This window comes from Cherax quadricarinatus, chromosome 86 (assembly GCF_038502225.1).
Source record: "Cherax quadricarinatus isolate ZL_2023a chromosome 86, ASM3850222v1, whole genome shotgun sequence".
In the NCBI taxonomy this organism is placed as follows: domain Eukaryota; kingdom Metazoa; phylum Arthropoda; class Malacostraca; order Decapoda; family Parastacidae; genus Cherax; species Cherax quadricarinatus.
In genome coordinates this window covers 10,034,163-10,057,730 of record NC_091377.1, presented here as the reverse complement: position 1 = coordinate 10,057,730, position 23,568 = coordinate 10,034,163, and the positions used below count along the sequence as shown (strand labels likewise).

At 44.7% G+C, this 23,568-nt stretch overlaps 1 protein-coding gene across 2 annotated transcripts in view; it reads right to left on the bottom strand.

Annotated features, from left to right (window-relative positions):
- LOC128703011 (uncharacterized) overlaps window positions 1-23,568 on the bottom strand; it is a 53,216-nt gene that overhangs the window by 14,725 nt on the left and 14,923 nt on the right. Inside the window, exons 1-4 of one of the 2 annotated variants that reach the window (XM_070103622.1) lie at window positions 20,437-20,582; window positions 15,020-15,340; window positions 10,822-11,066; window positions 7,726-7,879 (exon numbers count right to left, since the gene is read on the bottom strand). In XM_070103622.1, coding sequence (XP_069959723.1) covers window positions 7,726-7,879; window positions 10,822-11,066; window positions 15,020-15,340; window positions 20,437-20,488 — 772 coding nt within the window. In that variant the 5' untranslated portion in view covers window positions 20,489-20,582. Of the gene's footprint in view, window positions 1-7,725; window positions 7,880-10,821; window positions 11,067-15,019; window positions 15,341-20,436; window positions 20,583-23,568 lie in introns of those variants that run through there. The other variant, XM_053797553.2, reaches the window with a different exon arrangement.

Sequence of the window (23,568 nt, the reverse complement as noted above, 5' to 3'; positions counted from 1 at the left end):
TTCCACAATTTACCTTGAAATGGTGCAAGATTGAGGACCCCAATGGAAATAAGTTAGACAGTCCTCGATGACGCACTGACTTTCTTGGGTTATCCTGGGTGGCTAACCCTCCGGGGTTAAAAATCCGAACGAAATCTTATCTTATCTTATCTTATCTTCTCGCTTCACTGGAATCTTCCCAGAGTATTCACAATAAGTCCTGTTGAGTCTTAACCTGGTCAGCCTCGTTGATCCGGAGTTATAATTGAAAATCCCGCAGCTAGCCCGCCACACGTCTTGCCATGCCAGCGCATGGCATATATATATATATATATATATATTATATATATATATATATATATATATATATATATATATATATATATATATATATATATATATATATATATATATATATATATATATATATATTATATACAGTTGATCGAAATGCTCTGCATAACTATGGATTTTCTGCATGCATTACTATATGTCACTTATCTAAAATATAATTATTATTATAATTATTAATATCTTTATTATGCACTCCATTCTCATTATGTAGGTGATAGTCAAAAGATTACCGAGTCACATAATTCCTGGAGTTTACCTGGAGAGGGTCTCGGGGGTTAAGGCCGTCGCGGCCCGGTCTGAGATCAGGCCTCATGGTGGATCAGGGTCTGATCAACCAGGGTGTTACTGCTGGCCGCACTCAAACTGACGTACAAACCACAACCCGGTTGGTCAGGTACTGTCTTTAGGTGTCTGTCCAGTACCTTCCTGAAGACAACCAGGGGTCTATTGGTGCTCCCCTCTATATATGTTGGGAGGCAATTGAACAGTCTTGGGTCCCGGACATTTATTGTTGTCTCTCAGTGTACTCGTGACACCCCTGCTTTTCATTGGGGGAATGTTGCATCTCCTGCCGAGTCTTTTGCTTTCATAGGGAGAAATTTTCGTGTGCAAGTTTGGTACTAATCCCTCTAGGATTTTCCAAGTGTATATTATCATGTATCTCTCTCGCCTGCATTCCAGGAAATACAAATAAAGGGACTTCAACCGTTCCCAGTAATTTAGGTGTTTTATCGTACTTGTGTGCTGTGAAAGTTCTCTGTACACTCTCCAGGTCAGCAATTTTGCCAGCCTTGAAGAGGGCAGTTAGTGCACAGCAGTATTCCAGCTTAGAGAGAACAGGCGATTTGAAGAGAATCATCATGGGCTTGGCGTCCCTAGTTTTGAAGGTTCTCATTATCCACCCTATCATTTTTGTAGCAGATGTGGTAGATACATTGTCGTGGTCATTGAAGATGAGATCCTCTGACATTATCACTTCCAGGTCCTTCACATTACTTTTGGTGCAGAGATTTAAAAGTTCGTGTGTGCGAGTTTTCCTCTGAGTTGCCTCTTGGTGTTATCTCTGCTACAACATTATTTGCAATATTCCTCCATTTAAGGTGCCTTAGGTTGAAATCCCCCAGGTGCAAGATGTTGGGGGCAGGAGCTGGAAGATTTTCCAGACAGTGGTCAATTTTCAAAACCTGTCCCTGGAATTGTTGGGACGTTGCATCCGGAGGCTTGTAGACTACCACAATGACCAGGTTTTGGTTCTCGATCTTTACTGCTAAAACTTCAACTACATCATTTGAGGCATTTAGTAGTTCTGAGCAAATAAGTGATTCTGTGATATACAGGCCAACCCTCGTCAAACTTGCACACGAAAATCATTCCCTACCTGGACTTTACCTGGAGAGAGTTCCGAGGGTCAACGCCCCCGCGGCCCGGTCTGTGACCAGGCCTCCTGGTGGATCAGAGCCTGATCAACCAGGCTGTTACTGCTGGCTGCACGTAATCCAATGTACGAGCCACAGCCCGGCTGGTCAGGTACCGACTTTAGGTGCTTGTCCAGTGTGCTTGAAGACTGCCAGGGGTCTATTGGTAATCCCCCTTATGTATGCTGGGAGGCAGTTGAACAGTCTCGGGTCCCTGGCACTTATTGTATGGTCTCTTAACGTGCTAGTGACACCCCTGCTTTTCATTGGGGGGATGTTGCATCGTCTGCCAAGTCTTTTGCTTTCGTTGTGAGTGATTTTCGTGTGCAAGTTCGGTACTAGTCCCTCTAGGATTTTCCAGGTGTATATAATCATGTATCTCTCCCGCCTGCGTTCCAGGGAATACAGGTTCAGAAACTTCAAACGCTCCCAGTAATATGAGTCAGTACCTGACCACCCGGACTGTACGTCAGTTTGCGTGGGGCCAGCAGTAACAGCCTGATTGATCAGACCCTGATCCACCACGAGGCTTGGTCTCAGATCCGGGCGCGGGGGCGTTGACCCCCGAAACCCACTCCAAATATACCTCCAAATGTACCTCAACATTACAGAGGTACAGAATGGGTCCAGGGACTGTACCTCAACATTACAGAGGTACATAATGGGTCCACGGACTGTACCTCAACATTACAGAGGTATATAATGGGTCCAGGGACTGTACCTCAACATTACAGAGGTGCATAATGGGTCCAGGGACTGCACCTCAACATTGCAGAGGTACATAATGGGTCCAGGGACTGCACCTCAACATTACAGAGGTACATAATGGGTCCAGGGACTGTACCTCAACATTACAGAGGTACATAATGGGTCCAGGGACTGTACATCAACATTACAGAGGTACATAATAGGTCAAGGGACTGCACCTCAACATTACAGAGGTACATAATGGGTCCAGGGACTGTACCTCAACATTACAGAGGTACATAATGGGTCCAGGAACTGTACCTCAACATTACAGAGGTACATAATGGATCCACGGACTGAACCTCAACATTACAGAGGTACATAATGGGTCCAGGGACCGCACCTCAACATTACAGAAGTACATAATGGGTCCAGGGACCGCACCTCAACATTACAGAGGTACATAATGGGTCCAGTGACTGCACCTCAACATTACAGAGGTGCATAATGGGTCCAGGGACTGTACCTCAACATTACAGAGGTGCATAATGGGTCCAGGGACTGTACCTCAACATTACAGAGGTACATAATGGTTCCAGGGACTGCACCTCAACATTACAGAGGTACATAATGGGTCCAGGGACCGCACCTCAACATTACAGAGGTACATAATGGTTCCAGGGACTGTACCTCAACATTACAGAGGTACATAATGGGTCCAGGGATTGCACCTCAACATTACAGAGGTACATAATGGGTCCAGGGACTGTACTTCAACATTACAGAGGTACATAATGGTTCCAGGGACTGTACCTCAACATTATAGAGGTACATAATGGTTCCAGGGACTGTACCTCAACATTACAGATGTACATAATGGTTCCAGGGACTGTACCTCAACATTACAGAGGTGCATAATGGGTCCAGGGACTGCACCTCAACATTACAGAGGTACATAATGGTTCCAGGGACTGTACCGCAACATTACAGAGGTACATAATGGTTCCAGGGACAGGACCTCAACATTACAGAGGTACATAATGGTTCCAGGGACTGTACCTCAACATCACAGAGGTACATAATGAGTCCAGGGACTGCACCTCAACATTACAGAGGTACATAATGGTTCCAGGGACTGTACCTCAACATTAGAGTACATAATGGTTCCAGGGACTGTACCTCAACATTACAGAGGTACATAATGGGTCCAGGGACTGCACCTCAACATTACAGAGGTACATAATGTTTCCAGGGACTGTACCTCAACGTTACAGAGGTGCGTAATGGGTCCAGGGGCTGCACCTCAACATTACAGAGGTACATAATGGGTCCAGGGACCGCACCTCAACATTACAGAGGTACATAATGGGTTCAGGGACTGTATCTCAACATTACAGAGGTACATAATGGTTCCAGGGACTGCACCTCAACATTACAGAGGTACATAATGGTTCCAGTGACTGCACCTCAACATTACAGAGGTACATAATGGTTCCAGTGACTGCACCTCAACATTACAGAGGTACATAATGGTTCCAGTGACTGCACCTCAACATTACAGAGGTACATAATGGTTCCAGTGACTGCACCTCAACATTACAGAGGTACATAATGGTTCCAGGGACTGTATAACACATATGACTTTTGTCTTTCAAATAAAACAATAATACAATAACTACAGTAGTAGGAAGAAAATAGGTGTGCACTAGAGATCGCAGATGGGTGATGGGGAGACTTAGATCCAGGTGAAAGGGAAGCCAATTTACAGTGGAAACAGATATACAGTGGAACCTCGGAGTTCGAACTTACAGGACCTCGAACGTTCTGGAGTCCGAACATTTTTGTCTTCGAAGGTCCCCAAAGTAAATAAGTCACTGTGTCTGACTTTTTTGGGTTATCCCAGGTTCTGTACACATATGCTGCTATGTATGATAATCTATGTAACTGTATTTGTGTATACCTGAATAAATTTACTGGATTCTGAATGTGCCGGTTTGTTTGTAATTTAGCTGTAAAAAAACTTGACACAAAAGCGGTTTCAAAAGTGCTTTGAAATGTTCTTTGACACTGACCTAACTCTCAGACTTTGGAAGAGTCAGTTCAACATTCTCCGGTGAGTGAAGCTGATAATTAAAGCCTTGGAAATACTGTTTCGGACTTCGAACTTTTCGCAGTTCGAACACCACCTAGAAACCAGTTAAGTTTAAACACCAGTTCCACTATATTTAGAGATTTAGTTTATTCCTAACATGAAGACAGGAATAGGTAATACATATAGGTAATACATATTTTAAGAAAAAGAGGATAAATAAGTATACACGATATGATGTAGGGCGAAATGACAGTAGTTTGTTGGATTATGTATTGGTAGATAAAAGACTGTTGAGTAGACTTCAGGATGTACATGTTTATAGAGGGGCCACAGATATATCAGATCACTTTCTAGTTGTAGCTACACTGAGAGTAAAAGGTAGATGGGATACAAGGAGAATAGAAGCATCAGGGAAGAGAGAGGTGAAGGTTTATAAACTAAAAGAGGAGGCAGTTAGGGTAAGATATAAACAGCTATTGGAGGATAGATGGGCTAATGAGAGCATAGGCAATGGGGTCGAAGAGGTATGGGGTAGGTTTAAAAATGTAGTGTTAGAGTGTTCAGCAGAAGTTTGTGGTTACAGGAAAGTGGGTGCAGGAGGGAAGAGGAGTGATTGGCGGAATGATGATGTAAAGAGAGTAGTAAGGGAGAAAAAGTTAGCATATGAGAAGTTTTTACAAAGTAGAAGTGATGCAAGGAGGGAAGAGTATATGGAGAAAAAGAGAGAGGTTAAGAGAGTGGTGAAGCAATGTAAAAAGAGAGCAAATGAGAGAGTGGGTGAGATGTTATCAACAAATTTTGTTGAAAATAAGAAAAAGTTTTGGAGTGAGATTAACAAGTTAAGAAAGCCTAGAGAACAAATGGATTTGTCAGTTAAAAATAGGAGAGGAGAGTTATTAAATGGAGAGTTAGAGGTATTGGGAAGATGGAGGGAATATTTTGAGGAATTGTTAAATGTTGATGAAGATAGGGAAGCTGTGATTTCGTGTATAGGGCAAGGAGGAATAACATCTTGTAGGAGTGAGGAAGAGCCAGTTGTGAGTGTGGGGGAAGTTCGTGAGGCAGTAGGTAAAATGAAAGGGGGTAAGGCAGCCGGGATTGATGGGATAAAGATAGAAATGTTAAAAGCAGGTGGGGATATAGTTTTGGAGTGGTTGGTGCAATTATTTAATAAATGTATGGAAGAGGGTAAGGTACCTAGGGATTGGCAGAGAGCATGCATAGTTCCTTTGTATAAAGGCAAAGGGGATAAAAGAGAGTGCAAAAATTATAGGGGGATAAGTCTGTTGAGTATACCTGGCAAAGTGTATGGTAGAGTTATAATTGAAAGAATTAAGAGTAAGACGGAGAATAGGATAGCAGATGAACAAGGAGGCTTTAGGAAAGGTAGGGGGTGTGTGGACCAGGTGTTTACAGTGAAACATATAAGTGAACAGTATTTAGATAAGGCTAAAGAGGTCTTTGTGGCATTTATGGATTTGGAAAAGGCGTATGACAGGGTGGATAGGGGGGCAATGTGGCAGATGTTGCAAGTGTATGGTGTAGGAGGTAGGTTACTGAAAGCAGTGAAGAGTTTTTACGAGGATAGTGAGGCTCAAGTTAGAGTATGTAGGAAAGAGGGAAATTTTTTCCCAGTAAAAGTAGGCCTTAGACAAGGATGTGTGATGTCACCGTGGTTGTTTAATATATTTATAGATGGGGTTGTAAGAGAAGTAAATGCGAGGGTCTTGGCAAGAGGCGTGGAGTTAAAAGATAAAGAATCACACACAAAGTGGGAGTTGTCACAGCTGCTCTTTGCTGATGACACTGTGCTCTTGGGAGATTCTGAAGAGAAGCTGCAGAGATTGGTGGATGAATTTGGTAGGGTGTGCAAAAGAAGAAAATTAAAGGTGAATACACGAAAGAGTAAGGTTATGAGGATAACAAAAAGATTAGGTGATGAAAGATTGAATATCAGATTGGAGGGAGAGAGTATGGAGGAGGTGAACGTATTCAGATATTTGGGAGTGGACGTGTCAGCGGATGGGTCTATGAAAGATGAGGTGAATCATAGAATTGATGAGGGAAAAAGAGTGAGTGGTGCACTTAGGAGTCTGTGGAGACAAAGAACTTTGTCCTTGGAGGCAAAGAGGGGAATGTATGAGAGTATAGTTTTACCAACGCTCTTATATGGGTGTGAAGCGTGGGTGATGAATGTTGCAGCGAGGAGAAGGCTGGAGGCAGTGGAGATGTCATGTCTGAGGGCAATGTGTGGTGTGAATATAATGCAGAGAATTCGTAGTTTGGAAGTTAGGAGGAGGTGCGGGATTACCAAAACTGTTGTCCAGAGGGCTGAGGAAGGGTTGTTGAGGTGGTTCGGACATGTAGAGAGAATGGAGCGAAACAGAATGACTTCAAGAGTGTATCAGTCTGTAGTGGAAGGAAGGCGGGGTAGGGGTCGGCCTAGGAAGGGTTGGAGGGAGGGGGTAAAGGAGGTTTTGTGTGCGAGGGGCTTGGACTTCCAGCAGGCATGCGTGAGCGTGTTTGATAGGAGTGAATGGAGACAAATGGTTTTTAATACTTGACGTGCTGTTGGAGTGTGAGCAAAGTAACATTTATGAAGGGATTCAGGGAAACCGGCAGGCCGGACTTGAGTACTGGAGATGGGAAGTACAGTGCCTGCACTCTGAAGGAGGGGTGTTAATGTTGCAGTTTAAAAACTGTAGTGTAAAGCACCCTTCTGGCAAGACAGTGATGGAGCGAATGATGGTGAAAGTTTTTCTTTTTCGGGCCACCCTGCCTTGGTGGGAATCGGCCAGTGTGATAATAAAAAAAAAAATGAAGACAGAAGTTATACTGATAGCATCATAATGGACGATTGTACACCAGTACCAACACTTACAGCCTAGTTATTACATATGTTTCGGTCCTGGGACCTGTCACTCCAAGGTATAACGACCGAAACGTATCCAGCATAGATATCCGTCGTGTACACACTCGTGTCCTGCCAGCCATATCTAACATGGTTCGTCGAATTTGAGCACAGATATATATTTCTGAAATTTCTTAATCTTAATTTTTTTAATAAATTATGTTGTGTATTTTGTGAAAGAGAAGATGTATGCATAAAAGGCTTAAAAATATAAATACACAATTATTTAACACTCCTAGTTCAATATTTATGAATATACAACACATTACAAAGTAGTGGGTGTGCACCTGCTGTGTTCCGGCGTGTGGGCTGTACAGTAAGGGGCAGAGGGTGAAGCACGTAAATATCGTTTGTCATGTCTGCTTTAGCCGTAAATTTAATTTCGTTGGACCGGTCTTTATTCCATTTCTGGTTCTTCAGCTTATGTCCATTACCGAGGATCTGGCGGATAAGTGAATAGGTTACATGGACAGGTTAGTGGATTGTTCTTACTATTAGCAAATCATACAGCTGTATTGAACCCTAAACCTCATGATGTACAGGGAAGAAATATTTCCCAAGTATAAGAGGAAATATAGAAGATTGTACGAAAAGTTCCTACACCGGAAAAGTTAACTTTTCCCACCTAAACCTAGTGAGGGCAAAACATCTACACCCGACCAGAGTCAGTGACCGGTTTAAACAAGGTCCGAAAATCTGCAGCATAATACAAAAATAATTGGCATCACGATCAGTATGACCAGCGACCAATTTTTAACGTTAAGGAATCATTTACAAATTAGCCATGGGAGCCATGTCAAATGTTAGCCACGAAAGGATAAGGCAGTGCCCCGTGGCCTGGTAACTAAATGTCTGGAGTTTACCTGGAGAGACTTCCGGGGGTCAACGCCCCCGCGGCCCGGTCTGTGACCAGGCCTCCTGGTGGATCAGAGCCTGATCAACCAGGCTGTTGCTGCTGGCTGCACGCAAACCAACGTACGAGCCACAGCCCGGCTGGTCAGGAACCGACTTTAGGTGCTTGTCCAGTGCCAGCTTGAAGACTGCCAGGGGTCTGTTGGTAATCCCCCTTATGTATGCTGGGAGGCAGTTGAACAGTCTCGGGCCCCTGACACTTATTGTATGGTCTCTTAACGTGCTAGTGACACCCCTGCTTTTCATTGGGGGAATGTTGCATCGTCTGCCAAGTCTTTTGCTTTCGTAGTGAGTGATTTTCGTGTGCAAGTTCGGTACTAGTCCCTCTAGGATTTTCCAGGTGTATATAATCATGTATCTCTCCCGCCTGCGTTCCAGGGAATACAGGTTCAGGAACCTCAAGCGCTCCCAGTAATTGAGGTGTTTTATCTCCGTTATGCACGCCGTGAAGGTTCTCTGTACATTTTCTAGGTCAGCAATTTCACCTGCCTTGAAAGGTGCTGTTAGTGTGCAGCAATATTCCAGCCTAGATAGAGCAAGTGACCTGAAGAGTGTCATCATGGGCTTGGCCTCCCTAGTTTTGAAGGTTCTCATTATCCATCCTGTCATTTTTCTAGCAGATGCGATTGATACAATATTATGGTCCTTGAAGGTGAGATCCTCCGACATGATCACTCCCAGGTCTTTGACGTTGGTGTTTCGCTCTATTTTGTGGCCAGAATTTGTTTTGTACTCTGATGAAGATTTAATTTCCTCGTGTTTACCATATCTGAGTAATTGAAATTTCTCATCGTTGAACTTCATATTGTTTTCTGCAGCCCACTGAAAGATTTGGTTGATGTCCGCCTGGAGCCTTGCAGTGTCTGCAATGGAAGACACTGTCATGCAGATTCGGGTGTCATCTGCAAAGGAAGACACGGTGCTGTGGCTGACATCCTTGTCTATGTCGGATATGAGGATGAGGAACAAGATGGGAGCGAGTACTGTGCCTTGTGGAACAGAGCTTTTCACCGTAGCTGCCTCGGACTTTACTCTGTTGACGACTACTCTCTGTGTTCTGTTAGTGAGGAAATTATAGATCCATCGACCGACTTTTCCTGTTATTCCTTTAGCACGCATTTTGTGCGCTATTACGCCATGGTCACACTTGTCGAAGGCTTTTGCAAAGTCTGTATATATTACATCTGCATTCTTTTTATCTTCTAGTGCATTTAGGACCTTGTCGTAGTGATCCAGTAGTTGAGACAGACAGGAGCGACCTGTTCTAAACCCATGTTGCCCTGGGTTGTGTAACTGATGGGTTTCTAGATGTGTGGTGATCTTGCTTCTTAGGACCCTTTCAAAGATTTTTATGATATGGGATGTTAGTGCTATCCGTCTGGGTTTGATTCCCAGCGAGGGTAGAAACATTGGGCGTATTTCTGTACACCGGTTGTCTATGTTCAACTATCAGTAAAATAGGTACCTGGGTGTCAGTCGACTGGTGTGGGTCGCATCTTGGGACAAAACTGACCTAATTTGGGGGAAATACTGAGCATAACAAGCGGCTTTCTATATAATGGTATGTCACTGGTGTCAGCTATGGTCTGTATACCTTGTACATGTACTTATAGAAATAAAGATATTATGTTATTATTATATCATTGTTTGATCATTTGACAGCCGCTTGGCAATTGGTCAAGGTAATGTCAACTTCACATTCTATGAATTAACAGAAGAGTGGACGATGGGCACGAACCGGGGTCTGCAAATTGACAGTCCGATGCTCTACTGTTCCAGCTGCCCAGGCCTCTAACAGGAAGGAATCAGAAGTAATACTGTATTGCATTCCATCAGAGGCACCAACGAAAAGAGGAGTTCACCTGGGTTACAGCTGGTACCTCTGCCACCGAAGTGGCTAGTTTATTGTGCACCCCATATCCATCCTGTGGACGGTAGCGCGAGAGCATATGGATACACAAATGGCCTAGGAACTAGGCCCCAAAGGGTTAACAGGAATACATATGGATTTATATCTACATATCTATAATTCATTATTTGTTACAAGCAAATTGAGAGGCGCCTTGGTATTGGTGAATATTTCACGATTCAAGGAATTAAGGTTACCCTCCGGCTCAACTCTTCCATCCATCCCCGGATACCTACGACCCTCCATACTTTTGTAATACATCCCCAGGAATACAATCCTCTCCTCAGAGAACAAAACAGCAAAATACCCTGACTGGAACAATACACAAATAACCCGAACATAGGAGAGAAAAGCTGATGACGACGTTTCGGTCCGACCTGGGCCATTTACAAAGTTACACTGTGATCTTATAAATGGTCCAAGACGGACCGAAACTTCGTCATAAGTTTCTCTCCCATGTGCGGGTTATTTGTGTATTAACCCTCTCCTCCCATAAGCTGGTCGGAGAAAACAAACTGGAGCTCAGATATAGTTTATATAAAACACACAAAAAGCTTCTTGCCTTATACTCAGTGTCGGAGAGTGTAATTTGTAGGTTGAGACGCACTGGAGGCCGTTCTTCACCAGCACAGGTGTAGCGACTCTCCCTCAGGACTGGTTTGCCATCGGTCATACACATGATATGCTTAATTCGATCAAAATGGATATATAGAGGCACATACTCATTCGCAATGATGGTGAAATTCTCACGGTCGCCCAAATGAAACCCGAGGCTTTCGTTTGCAGATATTTTCCACACAGAGTTACCTGAAAAATGCAAGTAGTATATATAGAATATATATATATATATATATATATATGTGTGTGTGTGTGTGTGTGTGTGTGTGTGTGTGTGTGTGTGTGTGTGTGTGTGTGTGTGTGTGTGTGTGTGTGTGTGTGTGTGTGTGTGTGTGTGTCGTGCCGATTAGGTAAAACTGGCCAATTAGCAAGAACTCATTTAAAATTAAGTCCTTTCTAAAATTTTCTCTTATACATTTGGATATATTTTTTTTAATTTATGTTAATGTTAAAATTAATAATTTTGTACCAAAAGAACCTTAGAAAACTTGTAATAAAGTTGGTAGAATTACCGACAATATGTAACGTAAAAGGACACAAGTGCAACTAATGTGACATTTTATTGTGGCAACGTTTCACTCTCCAGGAGCTTTATCAAGCCATTACAAACAATACATGGACACAGAGGGTATATATAGGCTCAGAGTGAGGTGCGATACTAGTGGTAGTAGTAGTAGTAGTAGTGATGTAAGTTGTAGTAGTAGTAATACAATATGGTAGAACAATTAACTCGCACAAGAGTAAAAGGATATAAAAGCTATTACTTGGGTAACATAAAAAAACTGGTTAGACAAATATTTTTATTGGAGGCTGGATGGAGGCAGCTTGTTTCAGTGTTCACTCTCTGTAATGTGATTTGTGTAGTATTAACAGGAGAGACTATGTGACGGCAGGGTTTACTGTTTTCAGGAGGATTCTTGCTAAGACTTCAGAGATGGTGAAGCTGCTTTTGTTTTGTTTAATTGTATTCGAAACAGCGATCAGTGCTGATTCAAGGCACTTGCGTCTGCGGAAATTAGTTTCTTTGATCACTAATTGGGCGTCCCTGAATTTCATGAGATGATTGGTGGAATTTCGGTGTTGTACACAGGCGTTGTTCAAGTTATCGTTCCTACATGCATGTGTTCATTGAGGCGGGTGTCGAGGTTTCTTGCTGTTTCACCTACGTAAATCTTGTCACAGCCTCCACAGGGTATAGTGTAAACCCCTGTGTTGACTGGTTCATGGTGTTTCATTTTGTTCTGGTTAGATCCTTTATTGAAGTGATGGAAGCGATGGCGACTCTGGTGTTAGCTTGTGAAAGTACTTTAGAAACGTTCAATGCAACCTGGCTGTTGGGAAGAATTATAACTTTGTTAGGTAAGACACATATGCAACAGTTAGGTATCTTTATTATGAAACGTTTCGCCTACACAGTAGGCTTCTTCAGTCAAATACAGAAAAGTTGATAGGAACAGAAGATACTTGAAGACGATGTAATCAGTCCATCACCCTTAAAGTTTTGAGGTGGTCAGTCCCTCAGTCTGGAGAAGAGCATTGTTCCATAGTATGAAACAATATGGAACAATGCTCTTCTCCAGACTGAGGGACTGACCACCTCAAAACTTTAAGGGTGATGGACTGATTACATCGTCTTCAAGTATCTTCTGCTCCTATCAACTTTTCTGTATTTGACTGAAGAAGCCTACTGTGTAGGCGAAACGTTTCATAATAAAGATACCTAACTGTTGCATATGTGTCTTACCTAACAACCTGTCGGTATTTTATACCATTTCAATGTTCAATTATAACTTTGTTAGGAGTGGTGTTGGTGCGTGGAGAATTAATGATCTGAAGAGCTCTTTTCTTGCAGTCCTTTTTCATCAAAGACAACAAGAAAAGAGCTCTTCAGATCATTAATTTAATTTGATTCGGCAGTCTGGTGTAGACTAACTGGTGTAAACTAACTGGTGTAAACTAACTGGTATAGACTAACTGGTGTAGACTAACTGGTATAGACTAACTGGTGTAGACTAACTGGTATAGACTAACTGGTGTAAACTAACTGGTATAGACTAACTGGTGTAGACTAACTGGTGTAAACTAACTGGTGTAGACTAACTGGTGTAGACTAACTGGTGTAAACTAACTGGTGTAGACTAACTGGTATAGACTAACTGGTGTAGACTAACTGGTGTAGACTAACTGGTGTAGACTAACTGGTGTAGACTAACTGGTGTAGACTAACTGGTGTAGACTAACTGGTGTAGACTAACTGGTGTAGACTAACTGGTGTAAACTAACTGGTCAGTTTCCGTGAAATAACAGCGAACTCCTTCCTTGAAAAATTAGTCTTCGTGGCTTCTAAGAGTCTTGAGATCACTGAAAACTGCTGAAATCACCTGCCAAGTCTTTTGTTATTACACTGATTAACTGTGTTGAGCTTTAGCTCCTGGTTCTCTTGACGATGCTGATCTACAACTCATTATACAGCTGTCGAGTCTTGACTACAGTTCTGAGTCTCCTAAGGATGGTAAACTACAGGTGCTAGGCAGCGTATGTATGTACGCTTGAAAACTGCTAGGCCTATATAAATTGTTGATCTCTAGTTCAAGGACATCTTGGGAGGATTGAGTTATAGCTCCTACATCTGTCGACGGAGTTGAGCTGCAGCTCCTGTGCTTATTGAAAGTTTTGATGTATCTGGAGTTTACCTGGAGAGAGTTCCGGGGGTCAACGCCCCCGCGGTCCGGTCTGTGACCAGGCCTCATGGTGGATCAGGGCCTGATCAACCAGGCTGTTACTGCTGGCTGCACGCAAACCAACGTACGAGCCACAGCCCGGCTGGTCAGGTACCGACTTTAGGTGCTTGTCCAGTGCCAGCTTGAAGACAGCCAGGGGTCTGTTGGTAAGTAAGTAAGTAAGTAACCCCCCTTATGTATGCTGGGAGGCAGTTGAACAGTCTCGGGCCCCTGACACTTATTGTATGGTCTCTTAACGTGCTAGTGACACCCCTGCTTTTCATTGGGGGGATGTTGCATCGTCTGCCAAGTCTTTTGCTTTCGTAGTGAGTGATTTTCGTGTGCAAGTTCGGTACTAGTCCCTCTAGGATTTTCCAGGTGTATATAATCATGTATAGCTACTAGACTAGTAAATAACAAAAAAAAGGCACAATACCGTGACTGAAACGATACAGTGTGACTTTGTAAATGGTCCAAGTCGGACCAAAACGTCGTCGTTATTTGTGTACTAGACTAGTAGCAATACTTCAAGAGGCCTAGTAGTGCTAGACTTTGTGTGTGCTGGAGCTGGAGTTTTGTTATACGGGAAATGCCTTCCTCGGTTCGCGCAGAGACCGATACACCTATAACTTAATATTATTATAATTACAGCCTTAATTTTTAAAGGGGTGAAGGGGTAAGCCAGTGGAAGGCCTCGGTCTGATGACCAAAAGCTCCACTAGCGGGTCATCATATAATTAATCGGATAGACTTGTTTCCTAATCGAAACAAGTCTAGCTGAGTCAACGCTTGTCTTTTTTTTTTTTTTGAGGTTCAATCAAGAAAACTGACTATCGTACAACCACTGCAACAATAGTCTTCGTGAAACTCTGGCTGAAACAGTGCTTTAGTAAGCAGTTGTGGTCGTGAAGGATCAAGTCTCAGCTCTTGGCCCGACCCTTAAGAGACACGTAAGTTCCCCCATCTTCCAATAACAAGTTCATTTTTCCACTATAATCTACCTTGTTCATAATTACTATCGCATTTCCTTTGTTTCGTAAAGTGAAGTCCAAGATCTTTACTTAATTCATGGTATAACTTAACAAACATCTGAGGACAATTGTGTTGCTGAAGACAATTGACATCAAAGATTTGTTAAGTTATACCATGAATTAAGTAAAGATCCTGGACTTCACCTTACGAAACAAACAAAGCAAATGCGATAGTAATTATGGACAAGGTAGATTATAGTGACTTCACGATCACAGGTATATATACCTTTGATGAGTTCCGAGTTTTTCTACTCTCGAAGCCCGGCCATTGCCAAGCTCGTCTGGTATTTGCCTGGTCAACCAGGGTGTTGTTGTTGGTGGCCGCTGCCCCACATATCCATCACAGCCTGGCTGATCTAGTAGGCTGGTAGTCAATACAATTCATGCTTACCTTCCGGACAATTAGTCATGAGCAGAATATTCTCCACGACGATCCTCAGAGGTCCCATATCTTCTCTGGATGAGAATCTCTCACCCGACACAATGGGATGGCCATGTACACTGAGCCGCAGTTGGGGGTAGAGTTGAATAGTTGCTGGGGTCCAGGATCGAGGCGCCAGGGAGTTATTACCGCCTCGCCAATTCTCAATGCTGGAATTCTGCTGCACTCCTATCACCATCATCCGCAGGTCCATCGCCAGCGGCTCCGCCACCAGCAGAGTCAAGTTCCTCTCCAGCGTAGTCTTGTTTAGACCATCAAGCACCATACAACCTGCAGTGAATATGCAGATTATTGCATGGTAGCAATTGTTGGAAAGTAGGCTGGTGGATGGTACAGATCTTGGTGATAAATACCGACAACTTAGTTTAGAAAGACACGCTTTGGGTTCTGGGACCTTCATCAAGGTCCCAGAACCGAAATGTTTTCTGTCCTAGTGTTTGCTTACGTGTCTTTCTAAACCAGGCTGGTGGTTACATTTGGTGAGAGAGTAGGCTTGTGTTTACATAGGTGCTAGAGTAGGTTGGTGGTTAATGAGGGGATGAGAACAGGCTCGTGGTTACACAAGTGCGGGAGTAGGCTCGTGGTTACATAGCATAGTTCAAGCTGCTCGGTCAACTTTAATTCCGAGAAGGGAAATTAGATCTAACAAAAATGATCCCAAATGGATGAACAATAGATTAAAACATCTCACTGGTCAAAAGAGAGGCATATATAGGCTTATCAAAAGAGGGGATGGGCAGTTAGGAATTCAATATACAGTGGTCCCTCGATTATCGACGGTAATCCGTTCCTGGAAGCCGGTCGATTATCGAAATGGTCGATTTACGAATCAATTTTCCCCATAAGAAATAATGTAAATTCAATTAATCCGTTCCTGACACCCAGAAGTATTAAAACAAAAAAAATTTTTACATGAAATATTCATGTAGTACATAAACAATACAATGGGAAATGATGAATGAAACATTAACAGCATAACACTTACCTTTATTGGAGATTCTTCTTAGTGTATGGGAGACTGGAGGAGGAGGAGAGAGTGGATTGTTTATAGTTTGGAAGGGGAATCCCCTTCCAGCAACACCTCAGGTACCATTTGCTTTTCTGGGGTTGCTTCTTTTCTCTGTTTCTTAATGCCACTAGGACCAGCTTGAGAGTCACTGGAGTCCTGTCTCGCAAAATAACTGTGCAGAGAGCTCTGTTTCTGGCGTCTCTTTAAAACTTCCCTAAAATGGGCCAAGACTGTCACTGTACAAGTTGCCGATATGGCTTGCAACATCCTTCTCTGGGTGATGTTTCTCCATAAATCTTTCCATCTTACCTCACATAGTAAAAATCTCCTTAATTTCTGAAGAAGGCACCTTCTTCCATCTCTCTTCCTCCTCCTCTGCAGCAAGATTCTGAGCTGCGATCTGTTGCTCTTCCTGCTGAAGCTCTTGCAGCTCCTCAGTGGTTAGCTCTTCGTTGTGGTCCTCCACCAACTCTTCCACATCCTCCAAACTCACATCCAACCCCATGGAACTCCCCAGTGCCACAATAGAGTTCAAAACTGACATAGGCTCATCAGGGTCAGCCCCAAACCCTTCCAAATCCCTCTTGTCGACACACTGGCTGGGAAGGAAGGCTGAGGCGGGTCGAGGCCCGCTTACCTCGTGCATACGCGTCTGGGACGACGGGTCGAGACGGGTCGATAAACGAATTTCGGTCAATTTCCGAGTCAATATTTTGTCGAAAAAAACGGTTGATTTCCGAAATGGTCGACTTTCAGGCCGGTCGATTATTGAGGGACCACTGTATTCGGTTAAAGAGAGAAATAAAAAAAAAGGAATAAGAAAAGCAAAAAGGGATTATGAAGCTAAGGTCGCAAAGGACTCAAAGACTAACCCAAAAGGGTTCTTTCAGGTATACAGAAGTAAGATCAGGGACAGGATAGGCCCACTTAAGAGTAACTCAGGTTAGATCACTGACAGTGATAAGGATGTGTGAGATTTTTAATTCTTACTTCCTCTCAGTCTTTACTCAGGAAGATACTAGCAAAATTCCAGAAATAATAGATTATGTAGAACAGGACGATAATAAATATGCACGATTGCGGTAACTAGCCTGGTTACCTGGAGGTTATTCCGGGGATCAACGCCCCCGCAGCCCGGTCCATGACCAGGCCTCCCGATGGATCAGGGCCTGATCAACTAGGCTGTTACTGCTGGCCGCACGCAGTCCGATGTACGAGCCACAGCCCGGCTGATCCGGCACTGACTTTAGGTATCTGTCCAGCTCTCTCTTGAAGGCAGCCAGGGGTTTATTGGCAATTCCCCTAATGCTTGATGGGAGGCTGTTGAACAGTTTTGGGCCCCGGACACTTATGGTGTTTTCTCTTAGTGTACCAATGGCGCCCCTACTTTTTATTGGCAGCATTTTGCATCGCCTGCCCAGTCTTTTACTTTCGTAGGGAGTGATTTCTGTGTGCAGATTTGGGACCATTCCTTCCAAGATTTTCCAAGTGTAGATTATGATATATCTCTCCCTCCTGCGTTCCAACGAGTACAAGTCAAGTGCTTCCAAGCGTTCCCAGTAGTTAAGGTGCTTGACAGAACTTATACGTGCAGTAAAGGATCTCTGTACACTCTCTAGATCTGCGATTTCACCTGCTTTGAATGGAGATGTTAATGTACAGCAGTATTCCAGCCTAGAGAGAACAAGTGATTTGAAAAGGATCATCATGGGCTTGGCATCTCTCGTTTTGAAAGTTCTCATTATCCATCCTATCATTTTCTTTGCACGTGCGATCGTGGCACTGTTGTGATCCTTGAAAGTGAGATCCTCAGACATTACTACTCCCAGGTCCCTTACATTATTTTTCCGCTCTATTGTATGGCCGGAGTCAGTAGTATACTCTGTTTGTCTGAGGACATGGTCCTCAGACAAACAGAGAAATTAAAGCCTAACAAATCCCCAGGTCCTGATGAACTGTTTGCAAGGGTGTTAAAAGAATGTAAAGAGGAACTTAGCATACCTTTCGTTAATCTTTTCAACATATCACTACAAACTGGCATAGTGCCTGATAAGTGGAAAATGGCTAATGTAATACTTATTTACAAGGCAGGTGACAGGTCCTTGGCTTCGAACTATAGACCAATAACCTTAACTCCACAGTGGGAAAATTTATAGAATCAATAATTGCCGAAGCAATTCGTAGCCATCTTGATAGGCATAAATTGATAAATCTCAACACGGTTTTACAAAGGGGCGTTCCTGTCTTATGAATTTACTAACTTTTTTCACTAAGGTGTTTGAGGAGGTAGATCATGGTAATGAATATGATATTGTGTATATGGACTTCAGTAAGACTTTTGATAGAGTTCCACACCAGAGGCTATTGAGGAAACTTAAGACACACTTAAACGGAGGAGAAATTTTTTCCTGAGTAGAGGCATTGCTGACAAATAGGCAACAAAGAGTTTGCATAAGTGGTGAGAAATCAGAATGGGGGAACGTCACAAGCGGTGTTCCTCAGGGGTCAGAGTTGGGCTCCATGTTGTTCACAATTTACATAAACGACATAGATGAGGGAATAAATAGCGACATAAGCAAATTTGCTGATGACATCAAAACAGGCCGTCCAATTCATTCTATTGAGGACATTAGTGCACTCCAGGATGATTTGAATATACTGATGCAGTGGTAGGAGAAGTGGCAGATGCAGTTTAATATTGACAAATGCAAAGTGCTAAATGTTGGACAGGACAATAACCATGCCATTTATAAACTGAATAATGTAGATCTTAAATACTACTGATTGCGAAAAAGATTTAGGAGTTCTGGTTAGCAGTAATCTAAAACCAAGACAACAGTGCATAAGTGCTCGCAATAAAGCTAACAGAATTCTTGGCTTAGGCCTCATTTAGACTATGCTGCTCAGTTCTGGTCACCGTATTACAGAATGGATAAGAAGATTTGAAGATTGAGACACCTATGCAACATATGGGAATCTTCAGGAAACGTTTCGCCACACAGTGGCTTCATCAGTCCAATACAAAGCAGAAAGGTGTAAGGAGAGGAGGAGTTTGAGATAATCAGTCCCTCAGCCTGGAGTCGATGTGTTCAGTCCAACAATCTTGTAGAAGATTGATGGACTGAACACATTGACTCCAGGCTGAGGGACTGATTATCTCAAACTCCTCCTCTCCTTACACCTTTCTGCTTTGTATTGGACTGATGAAGCCACTGTGTGGCGAAACGTTTCCTAAATAAAGATCCCAATATGTTGCATAAGTGTCTCAATCTTCAACTTGTCGGTTTTCAAAACCATTCATCAAAGAATGGATATAAATGCTCTGGAAAACGTACAGAGGAGGATGACAAAGTTGATCCCATGTATCAGAAATCTTCCCTATGAGGATAGACTGAGGCCCTGAATCTGTACTCTCTAGAAAGGCGTAGAATTAGGGGGGACATGATCGAGGTGTAAAAATGGAAAATGGGAATAAATAAAGGGGATGTATATAGCGTGTTCCGTGTCTTCCTTTGTGGATGACACCCGGATCACCATGGCAGTGACCTCCATCGAAGACACTGTGAGACTCCAAGTGGACATCAACCAAATTTTCGAATGGGCCACTCAAAACAATATGAAGTTCAACGAGGAGAAATTTCAACTACTCAGATATGGGAAACTTGAAGAAATTAAAAATGTGTCAGGGTATACCACAAATTCTAACCATACAATAGAGCGAAAAAGTAATGTGAAGGACCTGGGAGTGATAATGTCAGAGAATCTCGTCTTCAAAGACCACAACAATGTAGCTACCTCATCTGCTAGGAAAATGATAGGATGGATAATGAGAACCTTCAAAACTAGGGACGCCAAGCCCATGATGATTCTCTTTAAATCGCTTGTGCTCTCTAGGCTGGAATACTGCTGTACACTAACTGTCCCCTTTAAGGCTGGAGACATTGTAGACCTGGAGAGTGTACAAAGAACTTTCACGGCACACATAAGTGTGATAAGGCACCTAGACTACTGGGAACGGTTGAAGGTCCTTCCTTGATCTGTATTCCCTCAAACGCAGGCGAAAGAGATACATGATAATATACACTTGGAAGGTCCTGGAGGGATTGGTACCTAAAGTCAGTACCTGACCAACCGGGCTGTGGTTCGTACGTCAGCTTGCATGCGGCCAGCAGTAACAGCCTGGTTGATCAGGCCCTGATGGGTGAGAGAGTAGGCTGGTATTTACATGGGTGGGAGAGTAGGCTGGCAGTTACATGAATGGGAAAGTAGGCTAGTACCACTACTTCTCCACTACCTTCTTTCTCCCTCTCCTTGTCCCGTCCGTGTCCTCCTCTCCTATATATACTGGCTCCCTTACCTTCGTGTGTTAGTGTAACTAGCCAATGATCCAAGTCGGACCGAAACGTCATAAGCTTCTTTCTGCTATGTGCGGGTTATCTGTGTATTGCTATATATAAGCATGAGGTTATCCTGAGAGAAATACACTGTAAACCCACTGCTGTAACTCTGATGTATCGTCTGGCACTCTAAGTTAACATGCAGTTACCACCGTCTTTCCTGTGTGAGTTATCAGTGGTTGAGCAAGCACCGTCTTGCTGGTACTCGACGTCACTATAGTACACTATTATATTAGTAATAATATATTTATTTCTACATGTACAAGGTATACAGACCATAGCTGACATCACTGACATACTGCTATATAGAAAGCCACTTGTTATGCTGAGCATTTCGGGTAAATTAGGTTAGTTTTGCCCCAAGATGCGACCCACACCAGTCGCCTAACACCCAGATACCTATTTAACTGGTGGGTGAACATAGACAACAGGTGTAAGAAAACACGCCCAATGTTTCTACCCTCGCCGGGAATCAAACCCGGACTCTCAGCCTGTGAAGCGAGAGCTTTTACCACCAGGTCACGTTCTCTTTTCTACACACTCATACACTCACATACGGGACCTAATAAATATTATTGACTGGATAATCAACACTGAAAATTCTCTGTTATCAAGGTTAGGCAAGGTTTGACAGGAAACAGCACAAGCGTTTCCTGACGCGGGTCTTAGTCATATGATGACTGATGACAACAGCTGGAGCTTTTGGTCATCTGACAGAGGCCTTCCACTGGCTTACCCTTCCATCCCTTTAAAAATTATGGTCATAGTTATAGACATTTTTATCTTCTTCTTCTTCTTCTTCTTCTTCTTCTTCTTCTTCTTCTTCTTCTTCTTCTTCTTATTATTATTATTATTATTATTATTATTATTATTATATTATATATGAATATTTCTTCTTGATTCGCCGGTACTCTCCCGTCCAGGTCTTTTTCAGATAGTGACCCGGCCTTGGCTCCCTGTCATGGGAGTGTCTGAGACCTATGTCTGCCATGGGAGGAGGTACAAGTACCTCCCCATCTTCCGGGACCAACTGTCCCCAGGTCTAGCCCCATTCTCCCCCCTAACAAGGTTTGTAGGGAGAAGCTAGGCCTCTGGTCTTTCATCTTCCCCGCCCCAGGGGGACTCGTGGGAACGGCAGTCTTGTGAGGTGCCCCAGGGGGACTCGTGCGAACGGCAGCCTTGTGAGGTGCCACAGGGAGGGCTCGTGGGAACGGCAGTCTTGTGAGGTGCCCCAGGGAGGGCTCGTGGGAACGGCAGTCTTGTGAGGTGCCCCAGGGGGACTCGTGGGAACGGCAGTCTTGTGAGGTGCCCCAGAGAGGGTTCGTGGGAACGGCAGTCTTGTGAGGTGCCCCAGGGAGGGCTCGTGGGAACGGCAGTCTTGTGAGGTGCCCCAGGGAGGGCTCGTGGGAACGGCAGTCTTGAGAGGTGCCCCAGGGAGGACTCGTGGGAATGGCAGTCTTGTGAGGTGCCCCAGAGAGGACTCGTGGGAATGGCAGTCTTGTGAGGTGCCCCAGGGAAGACTCGTGGGAATGGCAGTATTGTGAGGTGCCCCAGGGAGGATTCGTGAGAATGGCAGTCTTGTGAGGTGCCCCAGGGAGGACTCATGGGAATGGCAGTCTTGTGAGGTGCCCCGGGGAGGGCTCGTGGGAATGGCAGTCTTGTGAGGTGCCCCAGGGAGGATTAGTGGGAATGGCAGTCTTGTGAGGTGCCCCAGGGAGGATTCGTGGGAATCGCAGTCTTGTGAGGTGCCCCAGGGAGGACTCGTGGGAATGGCAGTCTTGTGAGGTACCCCAGGGAGGACTCGTGGGAATGGCACTCTTGTGAGGTGCCCCAGGGAGGGCTCGTGGGAATGGCAGTCTTGCGAGGTGCCCCAGGAAGGGCTCGTGGGAATGGCAGTCTTGTGAGGTGCCCCAGGGAGAATTCGTGGGAACGGCAGTCTTGTGAGGTGCCCCAGGGAGGACTCGTGGGAATGGCAGTCTTGTGAGGTACCCCAGGGAGGACTCGTGGGAATGGCACTCTTGTGAGGTACCCCAGGGAGGGCTCGTGGGAATGGCAGTCTTGCGAGGTACCCCAGGAAGGGCTCGTGGGAATGGCAGTCTTGTGAGGTGCCCCAGGGAGGGCTCGTGGGAATGGCAGTCTTGTGAGGTGCCCCAGGGAGGATTCGTGGGAATGGCAGTCTTGTGAGGTGCCCCAGGGAGGACTCGTGGGAATGGCAGTCTTGTGAGGTGCCCCAGGGAGGACTCGTGGGAATGGCAGTCTTGTGAGGTGCCCCAGGGAGGGCTCGTGGTAATGGCAGTCTTGTGAGGTGCCCCAGGGAGGGCTCGTGGGAATGGCAGTCTTCTGAGGTGCCCCAGGGAGGACTCGTGGGAATGGCAGTCTTGTGAGGTGCCCCAGGGAGGATTCGTGGGAATGGCAGTCTTGTGAGGTGCTCCAGGGAGGACTCGAGGGAATGGCAGTCTTGTGAGGTGCCCCAGGGAGGACTAGTGGGAATGGCAGTCTTGTGAGATGCCCCAAGGAGGATTCGTGGGAATGGCAGTCTTGTGAGGTGCCCCAGGGAGGACTAGTGGGAATGGCAGTCTTGTGAGGTGCCCCAGGGAGGACTCGTGGGAATGGCAGTCTTGTGAGGTGCCCCAGGGACGACTCGTGGGAATGGCAGTCTTGTGAGGTGCCCCAGGGAGGACTTGTGGGAATGGCAGTCTTGTGAGGTGCCCCAGGGAGGATTCGTGGGAATGGCAGTCTTGTGAGGTGCCCCAGGGAGGATTCGTGGGAATGGCAGTCTTGTGAGGTGCCCCAGGGAGGACTCGTGGGAATGGCAGGCTTGTGAGGTGCCCCATGGAGGACTCGTGGGAATGGCAGTCTTGTGAGGCGCCCCAGGGAGGACTCGTGGGAATGGCAGTCTTGTGAGGTGCCCCAGGGAGGATTCGTGGGAATGGCAGTCATGTGAGGTGCTCCAGGGAGGACTCGTGGGAATGGCAGTCTTGTGAGGTGCCCCAGGGAGGACTAGTGGGAATGGCAGTCTTGTGAGATGCCCCAAGGAGGATTCGTGGGAATGGCAGTCTTGTGAGGTGCCCCAGGGAGGACTAGTGGGAATG